General features: G+C 44.9%; 1 protein-coding gene across 2 annotated transcripts in view; it reads right to left on the reverse strand.

Annotated features, from left to right (window-relative positions):
* Nucleotides 1-706: 706 nt before the first annotated feature.
* Nucleotides 707-25249, reverse strand: part of THAP7 (THAP domain containing 7) — a 36850-nt gene continuing 12307 nt past the window's right edge. For both annotated transcript variants that reach the window (XM_068242391.1, XM_068242392.1), the window contains exons 4-7: nt 23295-23374; nt 9344-9499; nt 4272-4403; nt 707-1404 (exon numbers count right to left, since the gene is read on the reverse strand). In XM_068242391.1, the coding sequence (XP_068098492.1) occupies nt 744-1404; nt 4272-4403; nt 9344-9499; nt 23295-23374 (1029 nt within the window). In that variant the 3' untranslated portion in view covers nt 707-743. The remainder of the gene's footprint in view (nt 1405-4271; nt 4404-9343; nt 9500-23294; nt 23375-25249) is intronic.

Raw genomic sequence — 25249 nt, forward strand, 5'->3', positions numbered from 1 at the left:
TAGATGCAGCATGACCATACAATGTAGGCACTTCCAGGTGTGTTTTTATGCTTGTTAATATTAGTGACAAGCAGGGCTGTGAAGTCGGTACAAAAATCATCCGACTCAAACTCCTGGTACCTAAAATGGCGCCAGCTCCTCGACTCCTTGGTCTAAAGGTGGCCACACACCATACAATTTTTTTTAATATCTGTTCAAGATTTGCAATCAATTTTTATGACTGATTGTAACATTTCAAAAATCTGACCAATTTACCACACACGTAAAATTTTTCCCCAATTATGATAAAAAATGATTGGAAACTAAGAAAATTGCTAGGGTGTGTGTATATTAATAAACTGACAATCTAACACACATCATACAATCTTTAGAAAAATTTCCGGCATTTCGGATGAAAAAAAAAAAAAACCAACGCAAAATCAGATCGGATTTCTCAGTTGAATGGGAGAAAAAAAAAAAAATCCCTGTCAATTTTTTCGGGAGATCCAATCATATTTATTGAATTGCCGTAAAATCGGATAATTTTATTGTATTGTGTGTGTCCACCTTTATACCAGGGCTGTGGATTTTGGGCAAAAATCATCCGACTCCTTGGTTTATGAAATCACCAACTCTGTCTCCATGCACCAAAAATGGCTCTGACTCCACAGCTCTGGTTTTATTCCCCATCTTATGATGGAACACAAAGGCCCTTATGCCAGCATCCTCCACAGACAAACTTTTATTTATACAAAGTCGAACTTCTACACAAAGTCATTGATGAGCTGCAGTTCAAACACCTGCAGATGCTCCTTCAGCTTCTCTCTGACGTCCGGCTGGGTCCGCCTCTCCCTCATGTGCTCCTGCTGTAGGGCGGAGATGCGAAGGCGGAGCCTCTGTTCCCGCCTCCTGCAGGCCTCCAGCTGTCTCTGGACTTTGGTCAGAGCCTCTAGCGCAGACTCTGCTCTCTTTTTCCACAGCAGAGCGTTCCCCACGTGGTAGCTGTGCTCATTCTGGATGTAGGCCCCGGGAGGCTGCGGGATACGCATCATGTACGTCGAGGGCGAGACGGGGCGGGGCTGTTCATTGTCCTCTTCCGTGTGCTCTACGCTCACACATATCTCTGAGGACATCTCGCCCTGTCCCGCATAAAGTTCTAAGCCCGTCAGGGGTCCGCTCACCACAGTCCCTACTGAAATTTCTTCCAACATGGCCTCGGGGTGCATCTGGTGGTCCACGGTGCCGGCCAGGGCTCCCTCGGCAGGGGCCGCGTCAGCTGGGATGTCAATGTTTTCGGGGCACAGTCCGTGGAAATTCACCAGATCTGGTGAGGGTATGCCGTCGTACCTCCTGGCATCGAAACATTGGCTGTCCGAAGGATTGGCGTCTTCTGGTGGGACCGATCGGTCACTCGTAAAAAAATCTCTGCAAAAAATACACAAGAGTACAACTAATTAGAAGTCTTCAACAAAACTGTGGCAAGTTCACAAACGTGTCATGTCTAAATTATTAATATTGATTTATAAATGAGGGAGGAGCCTCAGCTAATTCAATCAGCCCACAGGCCACGTCATCAAACTCCCAAAATAAAGGTGCAGCTTTTTAAAGTGGAGCTGAACTCTTGCACAAGACAGAAGGAAACAGAGAAATACACCCTGTATGTATTTAGAGAGTTTAGCGTTTCTAATTCCCCCTCATCTGATCAAGTTGATCAGCTATACTGGGGCACAACCTAAACCTACTCATACTGGGGCACTACCTACCCATACTGGGCACTATACTAGCACACTACCTACCCATACTGGGCACTATGCTAGCTATACTGGGGCACTAACTACCCATACTGGGCACTGTACTAGCTATGCAGTACACTTGGAGAGGAAAAGATAGCTCGGCACTCAACTGCTTGATCAAGGGGTAGGGCTGGCTCCAGTCTGCAATAGCTTCACCCAGTCAATTAGCACGCCTCGTGTAGTTAGGCTTCAGTCCAAGCAAAGGGAAGTGCATCAGACGTTGGTGCAGGGCACAACTGGAACACACTGGTACATAAAAGAAAATGCTGTGCACCTTCCCTTTAAACTGCTTTTATTCTGACCTTCAAACAGCAGTCAGCGTATGCATCATACAAAATGAACAACAGTGGTCAAACCTGAATGTCACGGTGGTGCGGAGGTGGATGGAGAAGAGGTGACCAGGGGTTGTAAGGACGGCACTACAGCCGTTTCACGCCGTCTGGCGCTTGCTCACGTGCGTATGTCCTAAAACGGGGCAGCGCTGTACGGCTTCCTTCTTAAGATCTTGAAGCCGCGCCCTCAGCGCTGCCCCATTGGTGTAGAGTGCTCGGGAGTGGAGGTCGGAGGTGAGGGGGCGGGGACTCGAGAAGCTGACAGCTTGCTTATATTGTAGCAACTGACTTGCGTAGTGACGTTGTGACAGGCTGTACAGCCAGATATGCGTGAATAGTGCTTACAAAGTTCTGTGTGCATTAACCATTAAACATTGAACATTTATAAAACGTGTGTGCATTTGATCCTTCACTTATAAAAACATATAAATGTTATAAATGTTTTTATAAGTGAAGGATCAAATGCACACACGTTTTATAAATGTTCAATGTTTAATGGTTAATGCACACAGAACTTTGTAAGCACTATTCACGCATATCTGGCTGTACAGCCTGTCACAACGTCACTACGCAAGTCAGTTGCTACAATATAAGCAAGCTGTCAGCTTCTCGCCGCTACGCGGCGAGTCCCCGCCCCCTCACCTCCGACCTCCACTCCCGAGCACTCTACACCAATGGGGCAGCGCTGAGGGCGCGGCTTCAAGATCTTAAGAAGGAAGCCGTACAGCGCTGCCCCGTTTTAGGACATACGCACGTGAGCAAGCGCCAGACGGCGTGAAACGGCTGTAGTGCCGTCCTTACAACCCCTGGTCACCTCTTCTCCATCCACCTCCGCACCACCGTGACATTCAGGTTTGACCACTGTTGTTCATTTTGTATGATGCATACGCTGGCTGCTGTTTGAAGGTCAGAATAAAAGCAGTTTAAAGGGAAGGTGCACAGCATTTTCTTTTATGTACCACTGTACTAGCTATACTGGGCACTATACTAGCCATACTGGGCACTATACTAGCCATACTGGGCACTATACTAGCTATACTGGGCACTACCTACCCATACTGGGCGCTATACTGAGGCACTTACCTACCCATACTAGGCACTATACTAGCTATACTGGGCACTATACTAGCCATACTGAGCACTATACTAGCCATACTGAGCACTATACTAGCCATACTGAGCACTATACTAGCCATACTGGGCACTATACTAGCCATACTGGGCACTATACTAGCCATACTGGGCACTATACTAGCCATACTGGGGCACTATACCAGCTATACTGGGGCACTATACCAGCTATACTGGGGCACTATACTAGCTATACTGGGGCACTATACCAGCTATACTGGGCACTATACTAGCCATACCGGGGCACTATACTAGCCATACTGGGGCAACTATGCTAGCTATGCCGCCGCACCCCAGCCTCCACCCCTCCCATAACCCGCCGTGTACGACACTGTCCACTATACCCCCCCCCCCCTTTCCCCCGTGGGCCCCAGAGAAAAATTTGGTCAGAAAGCGGTCCCCGGGCCGGAAAAGGTCTAGGGGTTCCCTCTACTCATTACATAGTCTTTCCTTGTTTTCTAGGAATCCTCTCCCTTATCTTGGGGTTCCCCTCACGCCTCCCATGCCAAGTAATCTCTCACCTCTCCCCATGCCAGCATTAAGGGTATTCACCATCCTGCACTCCAGCAAGCGTTCTCTAGCTGCGTGTACTGGGTCGCAGCTTGATGATGTCATTAAGCCAGACCCAATACTCCTCCCATGTAAAGGTAATCTCTCACTTCTCCCCATGCCAGCATCGAGGGTAATGCCCAGTCTGCACTCCAGCAAGCCTCCTCTGGCTGTGTGTACTGGGTCGCAGCTTGATGATGTCAGTAAGCCAGACCCAATACACGCAGCTGGAAGAGGATGGCTGCAGGACGGGAGATAGGAGAGCCACGATTATTGGTGGAACGGGGTACAGGTGATTAATGCTAGCACAGACACTGTGCTTATTAATTGCAGCATGCGTATACTTACATCACTAAAGCTCAGAAAAAGTATCAGGGGATGCAGATTTACTGTCTTGCGGATGGGAAGTGATTAATTAAACAAAAACTGACTTTGCAGGATTTGATAGAACAGATCGGAGCAGCCGCTATGCTGACAGCACACTTACAATTTCCTCTTTGCTTTTAGTTTTGTGGCTTTCACATGCTTCTTCTGTCTCTTCAGACGGGTTATCCTGGGAGGTTTTGCTGCAGCTGTAAATATGGTGGGAATCGCATCTTCCTTTAAACGGTGATAGCCGCTGAGGGGAAAAAAAAAAAAAAAAAAAAAAAAAAAAAAAAGATTAGGTAAAAAGGCAAAAATAAGATCTGCCTGCCCCGGGCTGGAGGAAGCCCCAGGTAAGTGTATTTGGATTTTTTTTTTTAGCTCCTGCGTGAACCTACCCTTTAAGGCCAGGAAAGGCTCTGAATCCTACAGAGCTTTTCCGTCTTCTCTTGCTCCCCTCATTCCAGCAATGTCACCCCTGTCAGAGTGCACTTGCGCAGTGCAGAGTGGCCCCCGTCTTTGGAGGCACTCAGGGACAGAAGTGCTTCCAAAGCCGCCCACGGTGGCAAATTAAACGAGAGTGACTAGAAAGTGGGGCCAGTGAGGCTAAGTTCACAGTGGGACGTTGAAGTCGCACGTTAAATCCACATTTAAGGCAGAATAACGCGCTGCAATGAATCAATGCCCGTTCACAGTGCACACGTTACGTTGGTATCTAACGCTGCACTTTAAAGGGAACCTAAACTGAGAAGGATATGGATTTTTCCTTTTAAAATAATACCAGTTGCCTGACTCTCCTGATGATCCTGTGTCTCTATTGCTTTCAGCCACAGCCCCTGAACAAGCATGCAGATCAGGTGCTCTGACTGAAGTCAGACTGGATTAGATACATGCTTGTTTCAGGTGTGTGATTCAGACACTACTGCAGCCAAAAAGATCAGCAGGATTGCCAGGCAACTGGTATTGTTTAAAAGGAAACATCCATATCCCTCTCAGTTTAGGTTCCCTTTAAGTGAAAGAACTGCATGCAGTGTGTTATACACGTTATCAGCTGCGTTAGACTGTTTGCACATGCTCAGTAATGACTTTGGAAGCATACTTTTCATTGCCTGTATTCTCTACTGTATCTGCTGTATGTGATGGTAACGCTGCGTTGCAACTTTTTTGGTGCGTTGCAAGTTTGCGATGCGACTTTAACGTTGCATCAAAACGCAACGTCCCACTGTGATTCTATCCGGAGAGGAACAGGAAGGCTCTATAGGGCCCGAAGCCTTCCCTCTCCATTAGTTATTTAGCCTTTTTTTTGTGGTGTGTGTGTGTGTGAGAGTGAGAGTGAGAGTGTGTGTGTGTGTGTGTGTGTGTGTGTGTGTGTGTGTGTGTGTGTGTGTGAGAGTGTGTGTGTGTGTGTGTGTGTGTGTGAGAGTGTGTGTGTGTGAGAGTGTGTGTGTGTGAGAGTGTGTGTGTGTGAGAGTGTGTGTGTGTGAGAGTGTGTGTGTGAGAGTGTGTGTGTGTGAGAGTGTGTGTGTGTGAGAGTGTGTGTGTGTGAGAGTGTGTGTGTGTGTGAGAGTGTGTGTGTGTGAGAGTGTGTGTGTGTGTGAGAGTGTGTGTGTGTGTGAGAGTGTGTGTGTGTGTGAGAGTGTGTGTGTGTGTGTGTGTGTGTGTGTGTGTGTGTGTGTGTGTGTGAGAGTGAGAGTGAGAGTGTGTGTGTGTGTGTGTGTGTGTGAGAGTGTGTGTGTGTGTGTGTGTGTGTGAGAGTGTGTGTGTGTGTGAGAGTGTGTGTGTGTGAGAGTGTGTGTGTGTGAGAGTGTGTGTGTGTGTGAGAGTGTGTGTGTGTGTGAGAGTGTGTGTGTGTGTGAGAGTGTGTGTGTGTGTGTGTGAGAGTGTGTGTGTGTGTGTGTGTGTGTGTGTGTGTGTGTGTGTGTGTGTGTGTGGGAGGAGTCACCTGACTTATTTGTTACATCTGCCGCACAAAGGAAGTTGCAGGGCATGCTGGGTTGTCTTTTTTTTTGCTTTACTTTCCCCTCGGACTTAACTAATGCAGCCTGATTGGTTGAAGCCTCTTTCTCTCCTGTTTTCCCCTCCCACACCCTGTTCCTCTCTGATTGGCCAATATTTCTCATGCTGAGACAATGCACATTCTATTGCAGAGCAGGGTGGGAGTGCCTGAGGACTGGGAGGAGGGCCGGCAATGCAGACACAATTAGGCAGAGGACAGTAAGGGAGGAAATGGCATCAGGATTGGCCTCAAGATACACAGTTAAAATGCAGAATCCTAAGAAGAATTCTCTTTTTTTTACTTTAGAAAAATCACTAAAATCAAAACGAGGACAGTGCTATACATATGTTATGTGAGTAGAGCAAGTATTTATCTACTTATGTGCTTTTTTTTTCTGAAATAGTATGGCTGACAGGTCCTTTAACCACTTGATCAGTGAGGTTTGTTTTTCCCCTTTAGGACCAAAGCAATTTTCACCCGTCAGCGTTCCTCCCTTTCTTCCACCAATAACTTCATCACTGGTAATCTCAACGAAATGATCTATACCTTGTTTTTTTCACCACCAATTAGGCTTTCTTTGGGAGCTACATTATGCTAAGATGTATTTTGTTCTAAATGCGTTTTAATTGGAATAATAAGAAAAAAATTCAATATTTCTCAGTTTTCGGCCGTTTTAACCAGTTCGCATTCAGTCGTTTTTCGCTTCATGCATCCGAACAATGTTCACCTCCCATTCATTAGCCTATAACTTTATTACTACTTATCACAATGAACTGATCTATATCTTGTTTTTTCCGCCACCAATTAGGCTTTCTTTGGGGGGTACATTTTACTAAGAGCCACTTTACTGTAAATGCATTTTAAAAGGAAGAATAAGAAAAAAACGGAAACAAATCATTATTTCTCACTTTTCGGCAGTTATAGTTTTAAAATAATACATGCCTCCATAATTAAAACCCACGTATTGTATATGCCCATTTGTCCCGGTTATTACACCATTTAAATTATGTCCCTATCACAATGTATGGCGACAATATTTTATTTGGAAATAAAAGTGCATTTTTCCGTTTTGCATTCATCACTATTTACAAGCTTATAATAAAAAAAAAGAAGAAGAAATATTTCATCTTTACATAGATATTTAAAAAGTTTAGACCCTTAGGTAAATATTTGTGTTTTGTTTTTTTTATTGTAATGTTTTTTTGTTTTTTTTAATTAAACATTTTATGTGGGCATTTTTGGGAGGGTGGGATTGAAATTGTATTATTTTTTGGAAATATATGTGTATTTTTATTTTTATTTAACATTTAGATGTAGTTTACTTTTTGGCCACAAGATGGCAGCCATGAGTTGTTTACTGTGACGTCACTCTAAGCGTACCACGTACGCTTAGAGCGACATAGGAAGCAGAAAAAGCGTAGCTTCCGAGAGAAGCTGTCGCTTTTTCTGTGGGGGAGAGGAATCAGTGATCGGGCACCGTTGCCCGATTCACTGATTCACTGGCTAACAAACCGCCGGCCGGGAGCGCGCGTGCACGCGCGCGATCGGCCGCGTGGACGCGCAGGAGCGCACATGGCTTCCTGGACGTGAGTTTCACGTCCAGGAATGTCAAATACATTCTACTATGGATAAAACCCACACATTTTATTTGCCCATTTGTCCCGGTTATTGCAATGTTTAAAATATTCCTCTAGTACAATGTATGGCGCCAATATTTTATTTGGAAATAAAGGTGCATTTTTTCAGTTTTGCATCCATCGCTAATTACAAGCCCATAAAATAAAATAAAGAAAAACAGTAATATACCCTCTAGACATACAGATTAAAAAAGTAACTATGTATTTTTTAGGTCCTTTTTAAGAAAAAAATGTATTATGCCAAAAAAAGTTTTGGTACTATGGGAGAGTGTGGGAGGGAAGGAGTTAATTTTAAATGTAACTGTGGGTGTTTTTATTAAATAAGATGTATTTAGGTGTACTTTTACTATTTGGCCACAAGATGTCCTCGTGCATTATTTCCTATTTGCCTACGTAAATAGGAAGTAATGCATGGCACTATAACTCCGGAAGATCCAATGACGCAGGCATCTCCTTGAGGCCAGGGTTCATTGACACGGGGACTTAGATTCCCATTCATTCATCTCCCCGCTAACGGGCGGCGACAAGTACCCGTGCGGGAGCGAACAGTGGCCGATCGCTGCTGAAGACAAACATTTATGGCCCTGGGGCTTCAAGTTTTCCCAGGCTGTGATTATACTGCACCTGGTGCAGTAAGTGGTTAAATTGAGTCAACTTGTGATGGTTTACAATGTTTGTAATCTCGCTCTGCTGCATAAAACGAGAGCAAATTGTGAATAGAAGTTTCAATTAAAAATACTCTAAAGGTAGCCATACACAGATTTTCCCGGTCGATTAATTCAACCTGATCGTGGGTGGGGCATGAGTGGCGGTAGAGATTGACGGCCCGCAGCGTTGCACTGCAAAGTCTATAGCTTGGAACTGGGCCAACCAAAATGGGCAGAAAATGCAAGTGAATGAGGTATTTAGAGGCTGCATGCAATTCGCTGGATTTACATTGCATTGGCTATCATTAGCTGTGATGTGTCGCCACATTCAGCAGCTGCATTGGTGAACAGTAAAGGGGAGCTGTACTAAAGATTGACATAATGCATAAAAATTAACAATATTTTATACATTTAGTGATTGTCCATTGTAAAATCTCTCTCCTCCTATTTACATTCTGAAATTTACCTCAGTTGGTGACATTTTTAGTCTTGTCAGGTGCATCACTGCGGAATGTTTTACTGAGAATTCGGAAGCCAGTGACAGTGTTCTCCCCAGGCTCTTTTAGCTGGGTGCTCCACCCGGCTAGTTTTGGTGAGCACCCGGCTGGTATCAGCTCACCTCCTCCTATGCTGTAAGCAAAGTTGTGCAGAGAAGCGCTGCCCCTGCATTCTCTCATCTCACCCCACACAGCTACTTTTTCATGCCACCCGGTAGGAAAAAAAATATGTGAGGAGAACACTGCAGTGACAATAATGCCTGGTCCCAAAATACTCGGGAGATGGGGAGGAGAATTCTGCATAACTAATCAGCCTAAGCTGTGACATCACGGGGGGGGGGGGGGGGGGGGTTCTACATATATACACAGGAAGTGTTTCTGATGTTGAAATTATTATTTTTTATCAAATAGACGTGTACCAGATTCCAGATACTTCGAAGCAGCTCTTCTCAAAGTGTTTGGAGCAGAAATACACGTAGTCCGAGGCGGGCTCCCATAAGCCGGTGCCCTTCGGGTCGGTCCTCCTACAGTTTGCAATCCAGAAGTTCCGGCGAGGATCGCCTCTCCTTGGCAACCTGGGAAAAGAAACCATAAAGAAATGGACGGATAACAAATAGGCTCAAAATGCAGATAAATCTCATTACAAAAAATAAGCAGCATAAAGGACTAGTGGTGGTGTCTGAATACAGTAGAATCCCCATAGAATAAACTCCAAGGGAGCTGGCTAAGTAGTTTACTATATCAGGATTCATCATACATGGTCTATTCATACAGGCGCACGGTCAGGACCTGGGGACAGAGTTTACTATAGCCTGAGGATTACTAGAACAAGATTATACTGTATTAAGGACTAGTATTGGTGTTCAATACGGGATATTGAATTTGGAAACCTGAATTATCCTGAACACCACAATTCAGCACCCGAGCAAGTGGACAGGGTCACGGGGAGTTCACTCGAATGCTCCCGGTGAAGGGAGAGCAAGTGGACAGGGTCACGGGGAGTTCACTCGAATGCTCCCGGTGAAGGGAGAGCAAGTGGACAGGGTCACGGGGAGTTCACTCGAATGCTCCCGGTGAAGGGAGAGCAAGTGGACAGGGTCACGGGGAGTTCACTCGAATGCTCCCGGTGAAGGGAGAGCAAGTGGACAGGGTCACGGGGAGTTCACTCGAATGCTCCCGGTGAAGAGAGAGCAAGTGGACAGGATCACGGGGAGTTCACTCGAATGCTCCCGGTGAAGGGAGTGTCATCGAGGAGGCGTGTAACCGCGGCCGCGTATGAGCAGTAGCCTGCGACCGACTGGAAGGGCACAGCGGCTAAAGGGAGAAGAGCAGAATGACAGCGAGGCTTCAGGACAACTACAGGGGGCTGGAATAAGCACCAGTAATACTGTTGACCGTGGTGTCACTTTAGGTTCCGTTTAATGACCAGAGCCTTTTTTATTTATTCCTTTGTGATCACTGATTGGCTCACAGGGTCAGGTGGTACAGAGCTGAGTTGTCGTGAGAAATCTGAGATTAGTGCCTGCAGGGATAGCATATCTTCTGTAAAAGAGCCAGTGTATTAAAATCTACATGCATCAGGTTTAGACTCTGAAGTCTCCCTAAAATGAGATTTTTGTTTTAGTTTCAAATAGTTTTATTGGGTTAATAAAAACCAATTACACAATACAGCAATTATTCTCTTGCCCCTATCGGGGCTGTGCTAGGTATAAACATAATAAGAAAAACAGGTAAACAGGTATCATACATGCATTCTGCTTTTGTGTGGAGTGTGGTATAGTTAAGCAAAGAGGGCGACAATGAGGTTGTATAGCCTTGGGGTTTTTACATAGGCTTATAATGTAAGTGCACAGGAGCGCAATCCTAAAAGAGTCGAAGCACTCAACCATGGTTGCCAGGTTTTAATAAATACATCAAAGGTATCATTTATGATAGCTAATATCTTTTCGGAGATCATTATGTCAAGTATTATGTTGTCAGTTAGATGAATGGAGAGTGCTGGCTGCATCCATTGTTTGGCTATGTGTGACCTAGCACCCTTTGCTACATGTTGTGCTAACCGGTGATAGGGATGCTTCCATTTTGGAGGCTTATCGCCAAAAAGAAGCATGCAAGGATCTGGAGCTAGGGAAGTCCCCAACGCAGTGTTTTTGAAAATGTTATATATGCCTAGGATTGATATTATGGTAAAAACACCAAAAAAGGAATTGTTTATATAGAATGCTTATATTGTTGTTCCGCGCATATTGTCATTTCTGTAAATCAAGCGTCCCCTGGCACAATTTTTTCTTTATGTTTCTTCTTTCCCCCAGTGTTTCTGCTATCCGATTGCCTGATGAAGCGGGAGTTTTGCCCGTGAAACGCGTTGCATTTTTGGAGAATCCCCAATAAATATCATGGTTATAAATTAACGGCTTATCGGCTGGTCTATTGTTTACCTGAGAGGTGTACCCACCTACATCTCTCCTTTTAAGCGGATTTTAACTATTTTATACTTGCTGGCGCCTCTGTTATTCTTGTCTTACTACTGAACAGTCCACCCCGGGTGGAGGGGGGCTTCCCCTTTTTTCTGTCTACAGAGACCGACTTTTTAATACCTGAGTGGGGTCAGGTTCTAATCGCCCCCACCTGCATTTACAGTGGTTGCCTTTGCGGTGACCCAGACTTGTGAGTACATCTACCGTTTACTTTCATTTCATCTCCATTTGATTACTAACATACTACACCATATTGGGCTCGCGGTCTCTTTGTTTTATTTTTAAAACCAACGCAGTGTTTATTAATGAAGTAACTTCCCCCCAATATTTCTGCACCACCGAGCAAAACCACCATATGTGTTTAATGTCTCCTTCTCTACCACACTTTCTGAAGCATAGCTTTGATTTGGTTGAGTCCATGCCATGTAACTGAAATGGTGTAATGTATGCTCGATGGAGGACTTTATCATTGGTTTCAATGTGGGAGAAGTAATTACTTAAGTAATTACTCACCCTTAGAGAGTGTGGTGCAACATTTGGACCATCTTCCTGGGGTAAGTTCAACTCCCAGCTCCGATTCCCATGTTAGCATTGGTTTGAGTTTTTGGAGTGCAAGGGGCTGCGAAAGGATGGAGTACAGTAGTGATATGAGGCCTCCTTCTAGTGGTCTAAGATCACACCAGGCCTCATAGGATGAGCGTTGTGGAATGGGAGAGTTAGTTGGGCCCATGGATTTAAGAAAGTGATATATTTGCATTGTTGCTAAAAATTCCGAGGGGGGAAATTCCATTTTGGCTTTAAACTGGTCCCAGGATGGAAGTTTATCATTTATTAACAAGTATTTGATGTGGGTGATCCCCTTATCCTTCCACCATCTGAACGCCCGTTGATCCAATCCTGGCTTAAACATAGGGTTACTATACAACGGGAGGAGTGGGGAGATTTTTGATTGTAGTTGTTTTCTGAATCTGAGAGGTCGCCATATAGAAAGTGAGTGGGCCGAGAGGGGCAATTGGTATTTTATTGAGGGAGGTAAGGGAGACATGGACCATTGCAGAGCCGGGAGGGAATATGGGTGCAATAGATCGGATTCAATTTGTGCCCAGAGTGGTGAATTAAGTTTAGAGTGAATTTGTGCTAACTGCGCTATTTGTGCTGCCCCCCATCCCTCTCCTATTTCTATTTAAGTGCATAGTTGCGCTGTTTATATGGCTTTTTTTGTTATTGCTAATAAATCTGAAAATTGTGTTTTGAAGATCCTTAACTACTTTGGCCTCCTGGACGTACTAGCTACGCCCAGGAGGCCATGTACGCGTCCGCGCGCTCCCGCGGCCGATCGCGCGCGTGCACGAGCGCTCCCGGCCGCGGATCGTTAGCCAGGCAATCAGTGAATCAGGCTAGGGTGCCCGATCACTGATTCCTCTCCCCCGCAGAAAAAGCGACAGCTTCTCTCAGGAGCTACGCTTTTTCTGGCTGTTGCGTCTCCCATGCGTCCCTCTAAGCGTATGCTACGCTTAGAGTGACGTCATGTAAACAAACTCATGGCCGCCATCTTGTGGCCAAAAAGTAATACTACATCTGAAATTTTTAAAAAATAAAAATTAACACACATTTACATTATAAACACATTGTTTACCTCCCACCCTCCCAAAACTACCCAAATAAAATGTTTAATATAAAAAAGAAAAAACCATTACAATAAAAAACAAACAAACATGTAAATATTTACCTAAGGGTCTAAACTTTTTAAATATCAATGTAAAGATGATATATTTCTATATTTTTTTTATTCTAAACTTGTAAATAGTGATAGATGCAAAACGGAAAAAATGCACCTTTATTTCCAAATAAAATATTGTAAGGGACATAATTTTAACGGTGTAATAAACGGGACATATGGGCAAATACAATACGTGAGTTTTAATTATGGAGGCATGTATTATTTTAAAACTACAATGACTGAAAACTGAGAAATAATGAATTTTTTTCCGTTTTTTTCTTATTCTTCCTGTTAAAATGCATTTACAGTAAAGTGGCTCTTAGCAAAATGTACCCCCCAAAGAAAGCCCAATTGGCGGCGGAAAAAACAAGATATAGATCAGTTCATTGTGATAAGTAGTGATAAAGTTATAGGCTAATTAATGGGAGGTGAACATTGCTTGGATGGATAAAGTGAAAACAACTGAAGGCTGAAGTGGTTAAGGTTGCTCTGGGTTACTATAATAGGGAGGGTTCGGAACAGATATAAAAGTCGGGGGAGGAGATTCATACGCACCACCTGTACTCTGCCTGACCAAGAGATCATAGGAAGATTCCATTTCTGTAGGTCACTTAGCAGCAATGAAATCATAGGTCTATAATTTATGCTATATAGTTCTGCTGGATCTGAGGGGATTTTTACTCCTAAGTAAGTAATATATTTATGTTGTAGCGTGAGATTTAAGGAAGATGTCAGGTGTTCTGCTTGGGGTCGAGGGACATTGGTGAAGAGGACTTCTGTTTTACTGACATTGAGGCATAGGCCTGAGATTTTGCCAAATGCTTTTACCAGCGTTATTAAATTCGGTATGGAGGTATGTGGAGAGGTGAGTGTTAGTAACAGATCATATGCAAATAGGTTAGCTTTATACGTTTTCTCCGCTATGGTTATGCCCTGTATGTCAGGCGATATTCTAATTTCCTCTGCCAAGGGCTCAATTACCAGAGCAAACAACGCAGGTGAAAGAGGTCACCCCTGTCTTGTCCCTCTCCCAATTGGTAGATTAGTGGGGGAAATAGTGGGTAATTTTAATTGTGCTGTGGGCGATGAATATAAGCCATTGATCGCCTGAAGGAAGTTGCCTCCGATCCCAACCCTCTGTAGGGCACTAACCATAAATTCCCAGTCAATGGTGTCGAAAGCCTTCTCCATGTCCAGACCAACAAGTGCTAGTGGGGTTTTATTCTTCTTCGCCACATGGAGAAGGCCCACAACTTTCCGGACATTGTCTGGTGCTTGTCTCATAGGAATAAAACCAACCTGGTCTCTGTGGACCAGTGGGGATAGGAACTTATTTAGCCTTGTGACAAGGATGGAAGTGAAGAGTTTATAGTCTATATTAAGTAATGACATAGGGCGATCATTTTTAACATCTAGGGGGCCTCTACTAGGTTTAGGGATCACTGCGATCATGGACTGCAGGAACTCAGCAGGGGGAATGTTTCCTTGTAGAATCATATTCTAAAATTTTAGCAAGGGTGGGATGAGTTGTGTCTTAAACTTTTTGTAATAGATGGCTGAGAAGCCGTCAGGCCCTGGGTACTTACCATTTTTGAGGCGCTTAATAGCTTCTTTTAATTCTTCGTTAGTGATAGGTAGATTCAGAATAGAGGCTTTTTCAGGTTTAAGTGATGGTAATGGGATTCGTCTCAAATAGGTATATGGATGGGGTGTAGAGGGCGTGGTTGGCTTAGGTGCATATAAATTAGGATAATAATTGGCAAATTCCTGATGGATTATTAAAGGGTCTGAGGTAACACATCCCGATTTGGTGCGAATTTGTAGCACCTTATTTACATAGTGGGTTTCTCTTAATTTTTTAGCCAGCCAAGTGTTTGGCTTGTTGTATTGTGCATATAATTTAGGCCTAGTGCACACCGGAGCGTTTCCACTGCGGTTTGCGATCCGCTTGCGGGTGCGGATCCGCTAGGGTAATGTATTTCAATGTGCTGATGCACACCAGAGCGGGAGGCGTTTTGCAGAAACGCATATTCCCGGGCTGCTGCAGATTTTGGATTGCGGATGCGTTTCTGCCTCAATGTTAAGTATAGGAAAACCGCAAACCGCTCTGAAAAACGGCACTTCAGAGCGGTTTGCCAGGCGTTTTTTGCTACAGTAGCTGTTCAGTAACAGCTTTACTGTAACAATACATGAAATCTACTACACCAAAACCGCTACACAAAACCGCAAAACGCTAGCTGAAAAGCTACAGAAAAATAAGAAAAAGCGTTTCAAAATCTACTAGCATTTTGCGGATCTGCTAGCGGTTTTTGGTGTGCACTAGGCCACAGATCTCGTCCATCTCATTGCCTTCTCAGTTTGTGAGGACAGAATAATTCTCAGCTGAGCTAATGTAGTCTCGATTTGTCTTTCTGGGCATGTGCTATCTTTAGCTTACTTAGTTTAAATTCTAAATTAGATTGTTGTTTTGTCTTGCGCCGTTTGTGTTGCGCGGCTATGCAAATTAACTGGCCTCTGATTGTTGCCTTATGCGCAAACCAGAGAGTAGAGGGCTTAGTGGTCAGAGAGTCGTTTATTCTAAAATAATTTGTTAAATGTTCCTCTAGATCAGTGATGGCTAACCTTTCAGAGGGCGAGTGCCCAAACTGCGACTTAACACCGACTTATTTATCTCCGAGTGCCAATGGGGGGTGGGGTCGTGCCGAAAAATGGGCGTGGCCATGATATTGTATGAGCGGAGCTAACGTAATGATGTAACAGCGAGGCATAAGAAAGCAGTGTTTCCGCCATGATGTGGTGAAACGAGGATTCGCATCATGGGTGTGCAGAAACTGTATGATGCTATTTATACCCGCTGTAACCACCAAAGCAGCAAATATAGCCAACTATGACCATTAAGGACTCATTCACACTATGTGCTGCGCTGTCAGTTTTGACGCAACGCACATAATGTAAGATTCATATGGTAACATGAAAGTCAATAGACTTCCATGTTACCATTCACACTACAGGTGTGCGTTCCCATGCGTTACGTTGTAACGCATCTGGGAACATTTTAACGCACAACGCATACGTTTCCCCGAAGGGTACAGCTGCCGACGTCCACGCTTTAGCGCACCACAACGTGCATTCCGTGCGATCACTGTGCGTTGGCAGTGCATGCATGAAATCGCATTCGTGCATACGTTCTGTAGTGTGAATGAGCCCTTAATAATAAATGCAGCAACAGTTACCCCAGACACCAGAAAATAAACGCAATGTGTGCAACATTTCAGCAGAAAACCTTGCAATGTGGGCCACATTTCACCAGAAAACAAACGCAGTGGGCCACATTTCACCAGAAAATAGACGCAGTGGGCCACATTTCAAGAGAAAATAAACTCAGTGGGCCACATTTCACCAGAAAACAAACGCAGCGGCCAGCATTTCACCAGAAAACAAACGCAGCGGGCAGCATTTCACCAGAAAACAAACGCAGCTGGCAGCATTTCACCAGAAAACAAACGCAGCAGGCAGCATTTCACCAGAAAACAAACGTAGCGGGCAGCATTTCACCAGAAAACAGACGTAGTGGGCCACATTTCACCAGAAAAACGCAGCAGGCAGCATTTCACCAGGAAACAGACGTAGTGGGCCACATTTCACCAGAAAATAAACGCAGTGGGCAGCATTTCACCAGAAAACAAATGCAGTGGGCCACAATTCACCAGAAAATAAACGCAGTGGGCAGCATTTCACCAGAAAACAAACGCAGTGGGCCACAATTCACCAGAAAACAAATGCAGTGGGCCACAATTCACCAGAAAACAAATGCAGTGGGCCACAATTCACCAGAAAACAAACGCAGTGGGCAGCATTTCACCAGAAAAAAGATGCAGTGGGCCACATTTCACCAGAAAACAAACGCAGCGGGTAGCATTTCACCAGAAGACAAACACAGCGGGCAGCATTTCACCAGAAAACAAACGCAGTGGGCCACAATTCCCCAGAAAACTAACGCAGTGGGCCACAATTCACCAGAAAACAAACGCAGTGGGCCACAATTCACCAGAAAACAAACGCAGTGGGCCACAATTCACCAGAAAACAAACGCAGTGAGCAGCATTTCACAGTAAATAAACACAATGTGGGGAACATAGCATTTAGCAGAAAATAACACAGTGGGCCGCATTTCACCTGCAAAAAAAAGTAATGTACTCACCTGACAGAAGTCTTCTCTCTCTGCTGGGCTCTGGCGCGCATCTCCCCGTGACGTTCCTACTGCAGCTGAGTCTCCCGCGCTGCCGCTGACAGGCAGAGTGCAGGGCTACGGGAAGATGGCGCACGAAGCCCTCTACTGGAGACAAATAGTCTCCAGTACAGGGCTTCGGCGGCTATCTTGCCGTAGCCCTGGTCTGCCTCCCGGGAGACTGCGGGGCTGCGGGCTATGAACTGGCACGGCGGCGTCTAGTAGACGCTGCGGCCAGTAGCTCATAAGCAGCGGTGGCGTGCCAGCAGATTAGGCTACGCGTGCCGGGCCCGGCTCGCGTGCCATAGGTTTGCCACCGCTGCTCTAGATCGAGCACTGTTTCATTGTTGGTGAGTAGGCTTTCGTTTAGCCTCCGGGGGGGCCTTGTCAGGGGTGTGATAAGAGAAGTACATGAGGTTAAGATGATGTCATGATCTGACCATGAGCTTATATGAATTCTAGAGTAGATTAAGTTAGGGACAAGGGAAGAGGATAAGTAAATAGCATAGATTCTAGAATATGATTTATGGGCGTGTGAGTAAAATGAGTATGATCTTAATTGAGGATTGTGTTCCCTCCAGGTATCAACCAAATGTTGTGTGGACATGCAATTTTGGAGGGCTTTGGATTGCTGAATTTGCCTAGTTGTGGGGGTGGGAGAAAATCTGTCCAGTTTGGGGTTGGGGGCAATGTTAAAGTCGCCGGCCCAGATAACTTGTGCCTTCGGGTAGTCTTCCAGGACCTTAAGGATCTTTTTAACAGTGGGGATGGTGGATTCGGGGGGGCAGTGGGAGTTGATTACGCATATTTCCTTATTTTGAATAAACCCATAAAGGATTACATAGGTCCCTGCATCATCCACAATCGTCTTATCTATTCGCAATGGAAGAGAGTTATGGAGTAGGGTAATAACACCCCTATGTTTACTGGTAGCAGAGGAAGCAAAATAGCGTTGAAAGTTTTTATGGAAGTAGCGAGGGGCCGATGTGGTGGAAAAGTGCATCTCTTGGAGACAAATGATGTCAGGGGCACATTTTTGGTAATCAATGAAGGCTTTTCTTCGTTTTGCAGGGGAATTAAGTCCCTTTACATTATGGGACAGGATATTAAAGGAGGCCATTTAAGTAGGGATCATTAGTTTTCCAGTATTGCGCTTCATCAATAGTGTAGCTATTGTACAATGGTTAATTTGCATATATTCAGCAGTGATGCACTGGGAGACATCTCAAGCTCACTCCAACCTGAATTATCGCAAATTCTTTCTGTTTTAAGAAAGCAAATTTTTGTTTTTCTTAACATCTTAGTAAGGGGACTTTTAGGACCATTGTAGTCCCTTACACACTCCAATGAGTTCTGGGTCACCATGAGCTTGCTGGTTAATCTGTACCTCTCGGTGTTACAAGCCCTACTGCATAGAGCCAAATTAATCCATGCCATGCACTGATGAGGATCAAACAGTCCGAAACAGTCTGTATGCATGTTGGATTATTATGGCTCTGTACAAATTAACAAGGTGACACATCATTGCATTCCAGCGGTTCTGGAGGTGTGTTTGGCTTCTAAGGGCACAATGGTTAATTTGCATATAGTCAGCAGTGATGCTCTGGGAGACATCTCAAGCTCACTCCAACCTGAATTATCTCAAAATACTTTGTGTTTTAGGAAAGCAAACTTTTGTTTTTCTTTTGTACTTCCTATGCTTTTATCATTGTCACATTTAGCAATAGTTTTGTAAACCCTCCGCAGACCTGCTAAAAGAAAAAGATTAAAGAAATGCATGTAATTGTACCAAACAGTGAAAACCAAACAAGGATTTGAGATCGGAGGGATCTCATTAGTAGGCAAATATCCTTTGGTAATGGAGAGCATAGACAGAGATATAACTCTGAGTAGGCAATCCATTTGTGGTGAGGCAGCACTTACAAAGCTACAGGCTGCCACTCTAGACCTGAAACACACTAGGTATAAATCACCAGAAAGAGAATGTAGCAATAGTGGCGCAACAGCAGTTAACCAATTCTTAAAACAGAAGGGTAAAGGAGGTTCACACTGCATATTAGGCTCTGCAATATCAGAACTATATATAGTTCAACTGGTTGACCCTGTGAATAAGTAATCAATGTAAATGCTTTCTGTCAATATAAGGTGAATGCATTGTTCCTTATGTTTTCGGTGGATAATCAGTCAAGTGCATCCCCGGGGAGTATAGCAGGAAAGTTTTGCTAAATCATTACAATGGTGAGACAGGCAGTTCCTGGTTGGATTGCTGTAGCCCCCTATAAGATTGGGGCTTTTGTATAGCGAATGTCCTGACTCCGACCGTGAAGTCCAGTAAGGATTTCCCACGCTGGTAGCGGTATGCCTACCATGAGGATTGTGTACTTGTCATCCTGTAGAAGGTAGATCATGATAAGTGGGAGGACTATCAGTAGGATATCAAAAAGTATGTTCAGTTATCAGTATATCGTATAGTTTATAGCAAAAGTCATGGTAGCTGGCAAATAGGTAGGTACAGTGGCGTATGTAACGGAGCAGGTAAGATGTACGGATAGACAGAAGTAGAGTTATTAGACAGGGCATTTCACTTATTTATTGCAAGGTAATGCAGTGTGATTTTTCCAAGATCAGTATACTCACGCCAAATGGCGCCATTGTCAGCGATCCGCAGTTGTTCCAGGGCCTAGGCCTCTGAAGTGCGAGGCTGCGAGGATAGGAGTCTAGTGGGCCGTGACGACCACACCCGAGATGGGCGCGTGGCTCTTTGCGGTAAGGGGGCTAGTGCGACCTTCTCGAGCGGTATTCCCAGGACCTCCATGTGTCTGCGGCATTCTTCTAGTGTGCGAGCGATGTCGATTTTCTCCCCCTTGGTAAAGGTGAGTGAGAAGGGGAACCCCCAGCGATACTTGATTGAGGCTTTCTGGAGCACCAAAGTGACCAGTCGAAGGGCCCTGCGACGTTGTATGGTGGTAGGGGCCAGGTGAGCATAGAGTTGGACCGAGTCGGGAACTCCCGGCAGCGCGGTGAGGTTACGGGCAGCTTCTAGCACAATGTCACGTACCTCCTCAAATTAAAACTTCAGGATGACATCGCGCGGGAGATCGGTGTTGCGTGGCTTAGCCAGCGCCCTGTGGATTCTTACCATCCGAAAGGAGGCTGGGTCCATCTGTGGAAGGAGGGTGCTGAAGAGATTCAGAGCTGTGGGCTTGAGATCTTCATTAGGCACATTTTCAGGTAGGCCCCGAATTCTTATGTTAGCCCTTCTGCTTCTATTTTCCATGTCCTCTAGCTTTAGTTCAAGCACGTCAATTTTGGAAGCTTGGTCACCTATAGCCATCTTGTCTTCTTCAAGCGCGTCGGCAACTGAGTCTGCTTGTTTCTCAAGATCCTCTATGCGGCCTCCGAGTTCTCTGATTTCGATAGTGATATCTCGTACAGCTTCTCTTAGCTCCGCTCTGAAAACCCTCGTTATGTCAGCGAGCCGGGTGTCCGATGAGGGGCTTTGAGAGACGCCCATGGTAGCCGACTGGTTTGGGGAGGTCTGGGTGAGGCTCGCAATTTTGGGAGAGGCCTGCTGCGGAGAGACTGGTGGTTCGTCAGCCATCCTGGATGGTATGGCGCATGGCGCTGCTGTTTTTGTCTTAGGCGTTGCCGCCGATTTCTGAGTTTTTCCCCCGTTGTTCTTGGCTCTTCTCTTCGGCGGCATAACAGGGATGCCCAGTGATGAGTTTAGCTCATGGATGTGCGGCTTGGCGAGAGCAATTTGGAGAAGAGTGGCAGCCTGAGTGCGGAGCTGCGGGGATCACATCACGTCTCTTTTGCGCCGCACATGCGCCCCCGAGGTTTTTGTTTTAAAAACCTCATTAACATTATAGTCTCTCTTAAAATGCAGCAGAACTGCGGCTGAAGATCACCTCAAACTCACAGGGGTACAGGGCAGGCAAAATCCACAAGTTTCTTGGCCGTGGATTTTGCTGCCGCCTGTTTGCGCATCAATCAGCGCGCATCTCCGCCTCTCCCCCGCCCCTCTCAGTGAAGGTAGACTAAGAGGGGCGGCGATCCGCGCTGATTGATGCGCATAGAGGCAGAGCCGCGCTGCCTCTAGGCGGAAGTTGCCTCTGTGTTCCCCCGTGAGTTTGGGGTGATCGAGGGGGTTTTCAGCCGGTGGGACAAAAATGGTAATGAGGTTTTTAAACTAAAAACATCATTTTAGGGAGACTTCAGAGTCTCTTTAAAGGAAAACTGAAGTGAGAATAATATGGGGGCTGCCATATTTATTTCCTGTTAAACAATACTAGTTGTCTGGCAGCCTTGCTGATGTACTGCTGGCAGCCGCAGTAGTGTCTGAATCCCACCAGAAACAATTTGTGATTTAAATGAGGCTTAATTGCCTCAGGTGTGCAACTGGATCTGAAGGGGTTAGTTACCTATAAGTCCGTCGTCCTCCCTGCGCTCCAAACAGCTTGCATGTGTCCTTTTAGATGCGTTGCAAGACTCACTATGCACTCTTCCTCCTTCAAACCGGAAGGAGGAAGTGAGCGGTGGTGAGGCTTGCAACGTGTCCAATAAGAGGCATGCAAGCTGTTTGGAACGCAGGGAGGACGACAGACTTATAGGTAACTAACCCCTTCAGATCCAGTTGCACACCTGAGGCAATTAAGCCTCATTTAAATCACAAATTTGAGTCCTTTGGCAGGGACTCTTAACTACTCATGAAACCATGCCTGGTTGTCAGATCTGACAATAATGTCAGAAACATCCGATATGCTGCATGCTTGTTCAGGGGCTAGGCTAAAAGTATTAGAGGCAGAGGTTCAGCAGGACAGCCAGGCAACTGGTATTGCTTAAAATGAAATACGGGTAAATATGGTAGCCTCCATCTACCTCTCACTTCAGGTGGCCTTTAACCACTTCACCACTGAGGAGTTTTACCCCTGGAGCACCAGAGCAATTTTCACCTTTCAGCGCTCCTTCCATTCATTCATCTATAACTTTATCATTACTTATCACAATGAAATGAACTATATCTTGTTTTTTCCGCCACCAATTAGGCTTTCTTTAGGTGGGACATTATGCCAAGAATTATTTTATTCTAATTATGTTTTAATGGGAAAATAGGAAAAATGTGGGAAAAAAATTCATTCTTTTTCAGTTTTCGGCCATTATAGTTAATGCATGCTACTGTAATTAAAACCCATGAAATTTGTCCATTTGTCCCGGTTATAAAACCGTTTAAATTATGTCCCTATCACAATGTTTGGCGCCAATATTTTATTTGGAAATAAAGGTGCATTTTTTTCAGTTTTGCGTCCATCCCTAATTACAAGCCCGTAGTTTATAAAGTAACAGTGTTATACCCTCTTGACATAAATATTTAAAAAGTTCAGTCCCTAAGGTAACTATTTATGTATTTTTTTTTAAATTGTACATTTTTTAATTTTTTTTTTAATTACAAAAAAAAGGGGGAGTGTGGGAGGTAATGAGTTAATTTCTTGTGTATAAGTAATGTATTTGTATGTGAAAAATGCTTTAGGGTGTAGTTTTACCATTTGGCCACAAGATGGCCACAGTAACATTTTGTTTATGCGACCTGCAAGCGTCCGGAAGGACGCTTGCAGGAAGTACAAAGAGGCTGGAACTTTTTTTTTTTTTTTTTACACAATGATCGTGCTGCTTATCGGAGAAGCAGCGGATCATTGCGGGGCTTAGATCAATGAATGGGAATGGATTTTCCCGTTCATTAATATCCGGGTGGGCGGCGTGCATGCGAGCGGGAGTGCGCGCATAAGCGAGCGGGAGCGTGGGCAGCGGCGGGAGCGCGGGAAGTACGGATTTCTCTGTCCATGGTGGTAAAAGGGAAGGAGAAATTCGTACGGGCGGGGGTAAAGTGGTTAAGGATAAAAAAAACAAAAACAAAAAAACCCCGCCATGCAGAGAGCAGAGCTGACCTGTGGAAGGAGATGTTGCTGTCTCGGGTTTGCCGGGAGTCCCGTGTGGTGCAGCCGGGGGCGGAGCAGTGTCTTGGCATCTACAATATAAACACACAGAACTTCAGTCAGTTACCCCAAGTCTAGAATATCACACAACATGGCCGAAGCACCGCTCAGAACAATGCCAGAAATTCACTACAAGACAGGGATGGTCAATTAGAGGTTAGTAATTATGGCTTACAGACAAATTTAACACAAACTGTATGCACCTTTAAAAATGTACAATCAGCAAGTGCATTTGATTGACCCAGCTCCGGGCTGCATACAATTTGCATTATGCAAGGCAAGGAATGATTAACAAAATTAATCATCTCTAGTCTTTAAAGAACAACTGTAGTGAGAGGGATATGGAGGCTGCCATATTTACTTCCTTTAAAATAAACTGGCAGCCCTGCTGATCTATATGGCTGCAGTAGTGTCTGAATCACACCAGAAACAAGCATACAGCTATTCTTGTCAGATCTGACAATAATGTCAGAAACACATGATCTGCTGTATGCTTGTTCAGGGGCTATGGCTAAAAGTATTAGAGGCAGAGGATCAGCAGGGTAACCAGGCAATTGGCATTGTTTAAAAAGGAAATAGTATGGCAGCCTCCATATAACTCTCATTTCAGGTGTCCTTTAAAGCTCTCTGTCACTGTTCCAGAACACATATGCTGATCAGGTGGGACTCCCCTAGCTGCATGCTTGTTCTGTGTGAGTGAATCCAACATGACTGCGGACAAAAGTCTGGCATGACAGCCAGGTAACTGGCATTTTTTTTTTTTTTTTTTTTAAATAAGCCTAAAATGCCAGGTTTCCCATGCAACTCGCTCCAAGTTTCCTTTCACATAGATTTCCCTTCCCTTGACACTACCAGATTTACCTATGTACTTATAATCTAGATTTGCTGCTCCTCCCCCTGATTGACGGAGATTTTCTGTCTGGTCAGATCAATTATTTTGACAGATTTTCACTGAAAAGTTTTCTGTACATCGCCTGAGTTGATCTGTTGGATTGTGTATTATCGGTACCCCATAGTTTTGTAACTGTCTACAGTTTGTATGGTCTGTCGTTGGTTGTTATGATAAAAAAATGTCAGTTAAATATATCATATAGAAAACACACACAGTGATATTTGAGACTGGGCCGGTTTAAGCCACACAGGGGCCCCAGGGCAAAAGTAACTTGGGGGCCCCAGCGATGTGTCAGTGGACACCCCCTCCCCCCCACCCAAAAAAGCATGCAGGCAAAAAAGCATGCAGGCACACACACACACAACCACACACACTGTACGCACACCACACACACACTGTACATACACCACACACACACCACACGTAACCACACACACTGTACACACACACACACACACACACAACGATACACTGTACACACACACACACACACACACCACACACAGATGCACTGTACACACACACACAGATACACTGTGTACACACACACACACACACACACACAGATACACTGTACACACACACACACACACACCACACACACAGATACACTGTACACACACACACACAGATACACTGTACACACACACACACACACACACTGTACACACACACACACAGATACACTGTACACACACCACACATACACTGTACACACACCACACACACACACTGTACACACACCACACACACACTGTACACACACCACACACACACATACACTGTACCCACACACACACATACACTGTACACACACACACACACACACACACACATACACTGTACACACACACACACACACACACACACACACACATACACACTGTACACACACACACACACACACACTGTACACACACACACACACTGTACACACACACACACACTGTACACACACACACACACATACACTGTACACACACATACACTGTACACACACATACACTGTACACAC

This window comes from Hyperolius riggenbachi, chromosome 6 (genome assembly GCF_040937935.1).
Source record: "Hyperolius riggenbachi isolate aHypRig1 chromosome 6, aHypRig1.pri, whole genome shotgun sequence".
Taxonomy (NCBI): Eukaryota; Metazoa; Chordata; class Amphibia; order Anura; family Hyperoliidae; genus Hyperolius; species Hyperolius riggenbachi.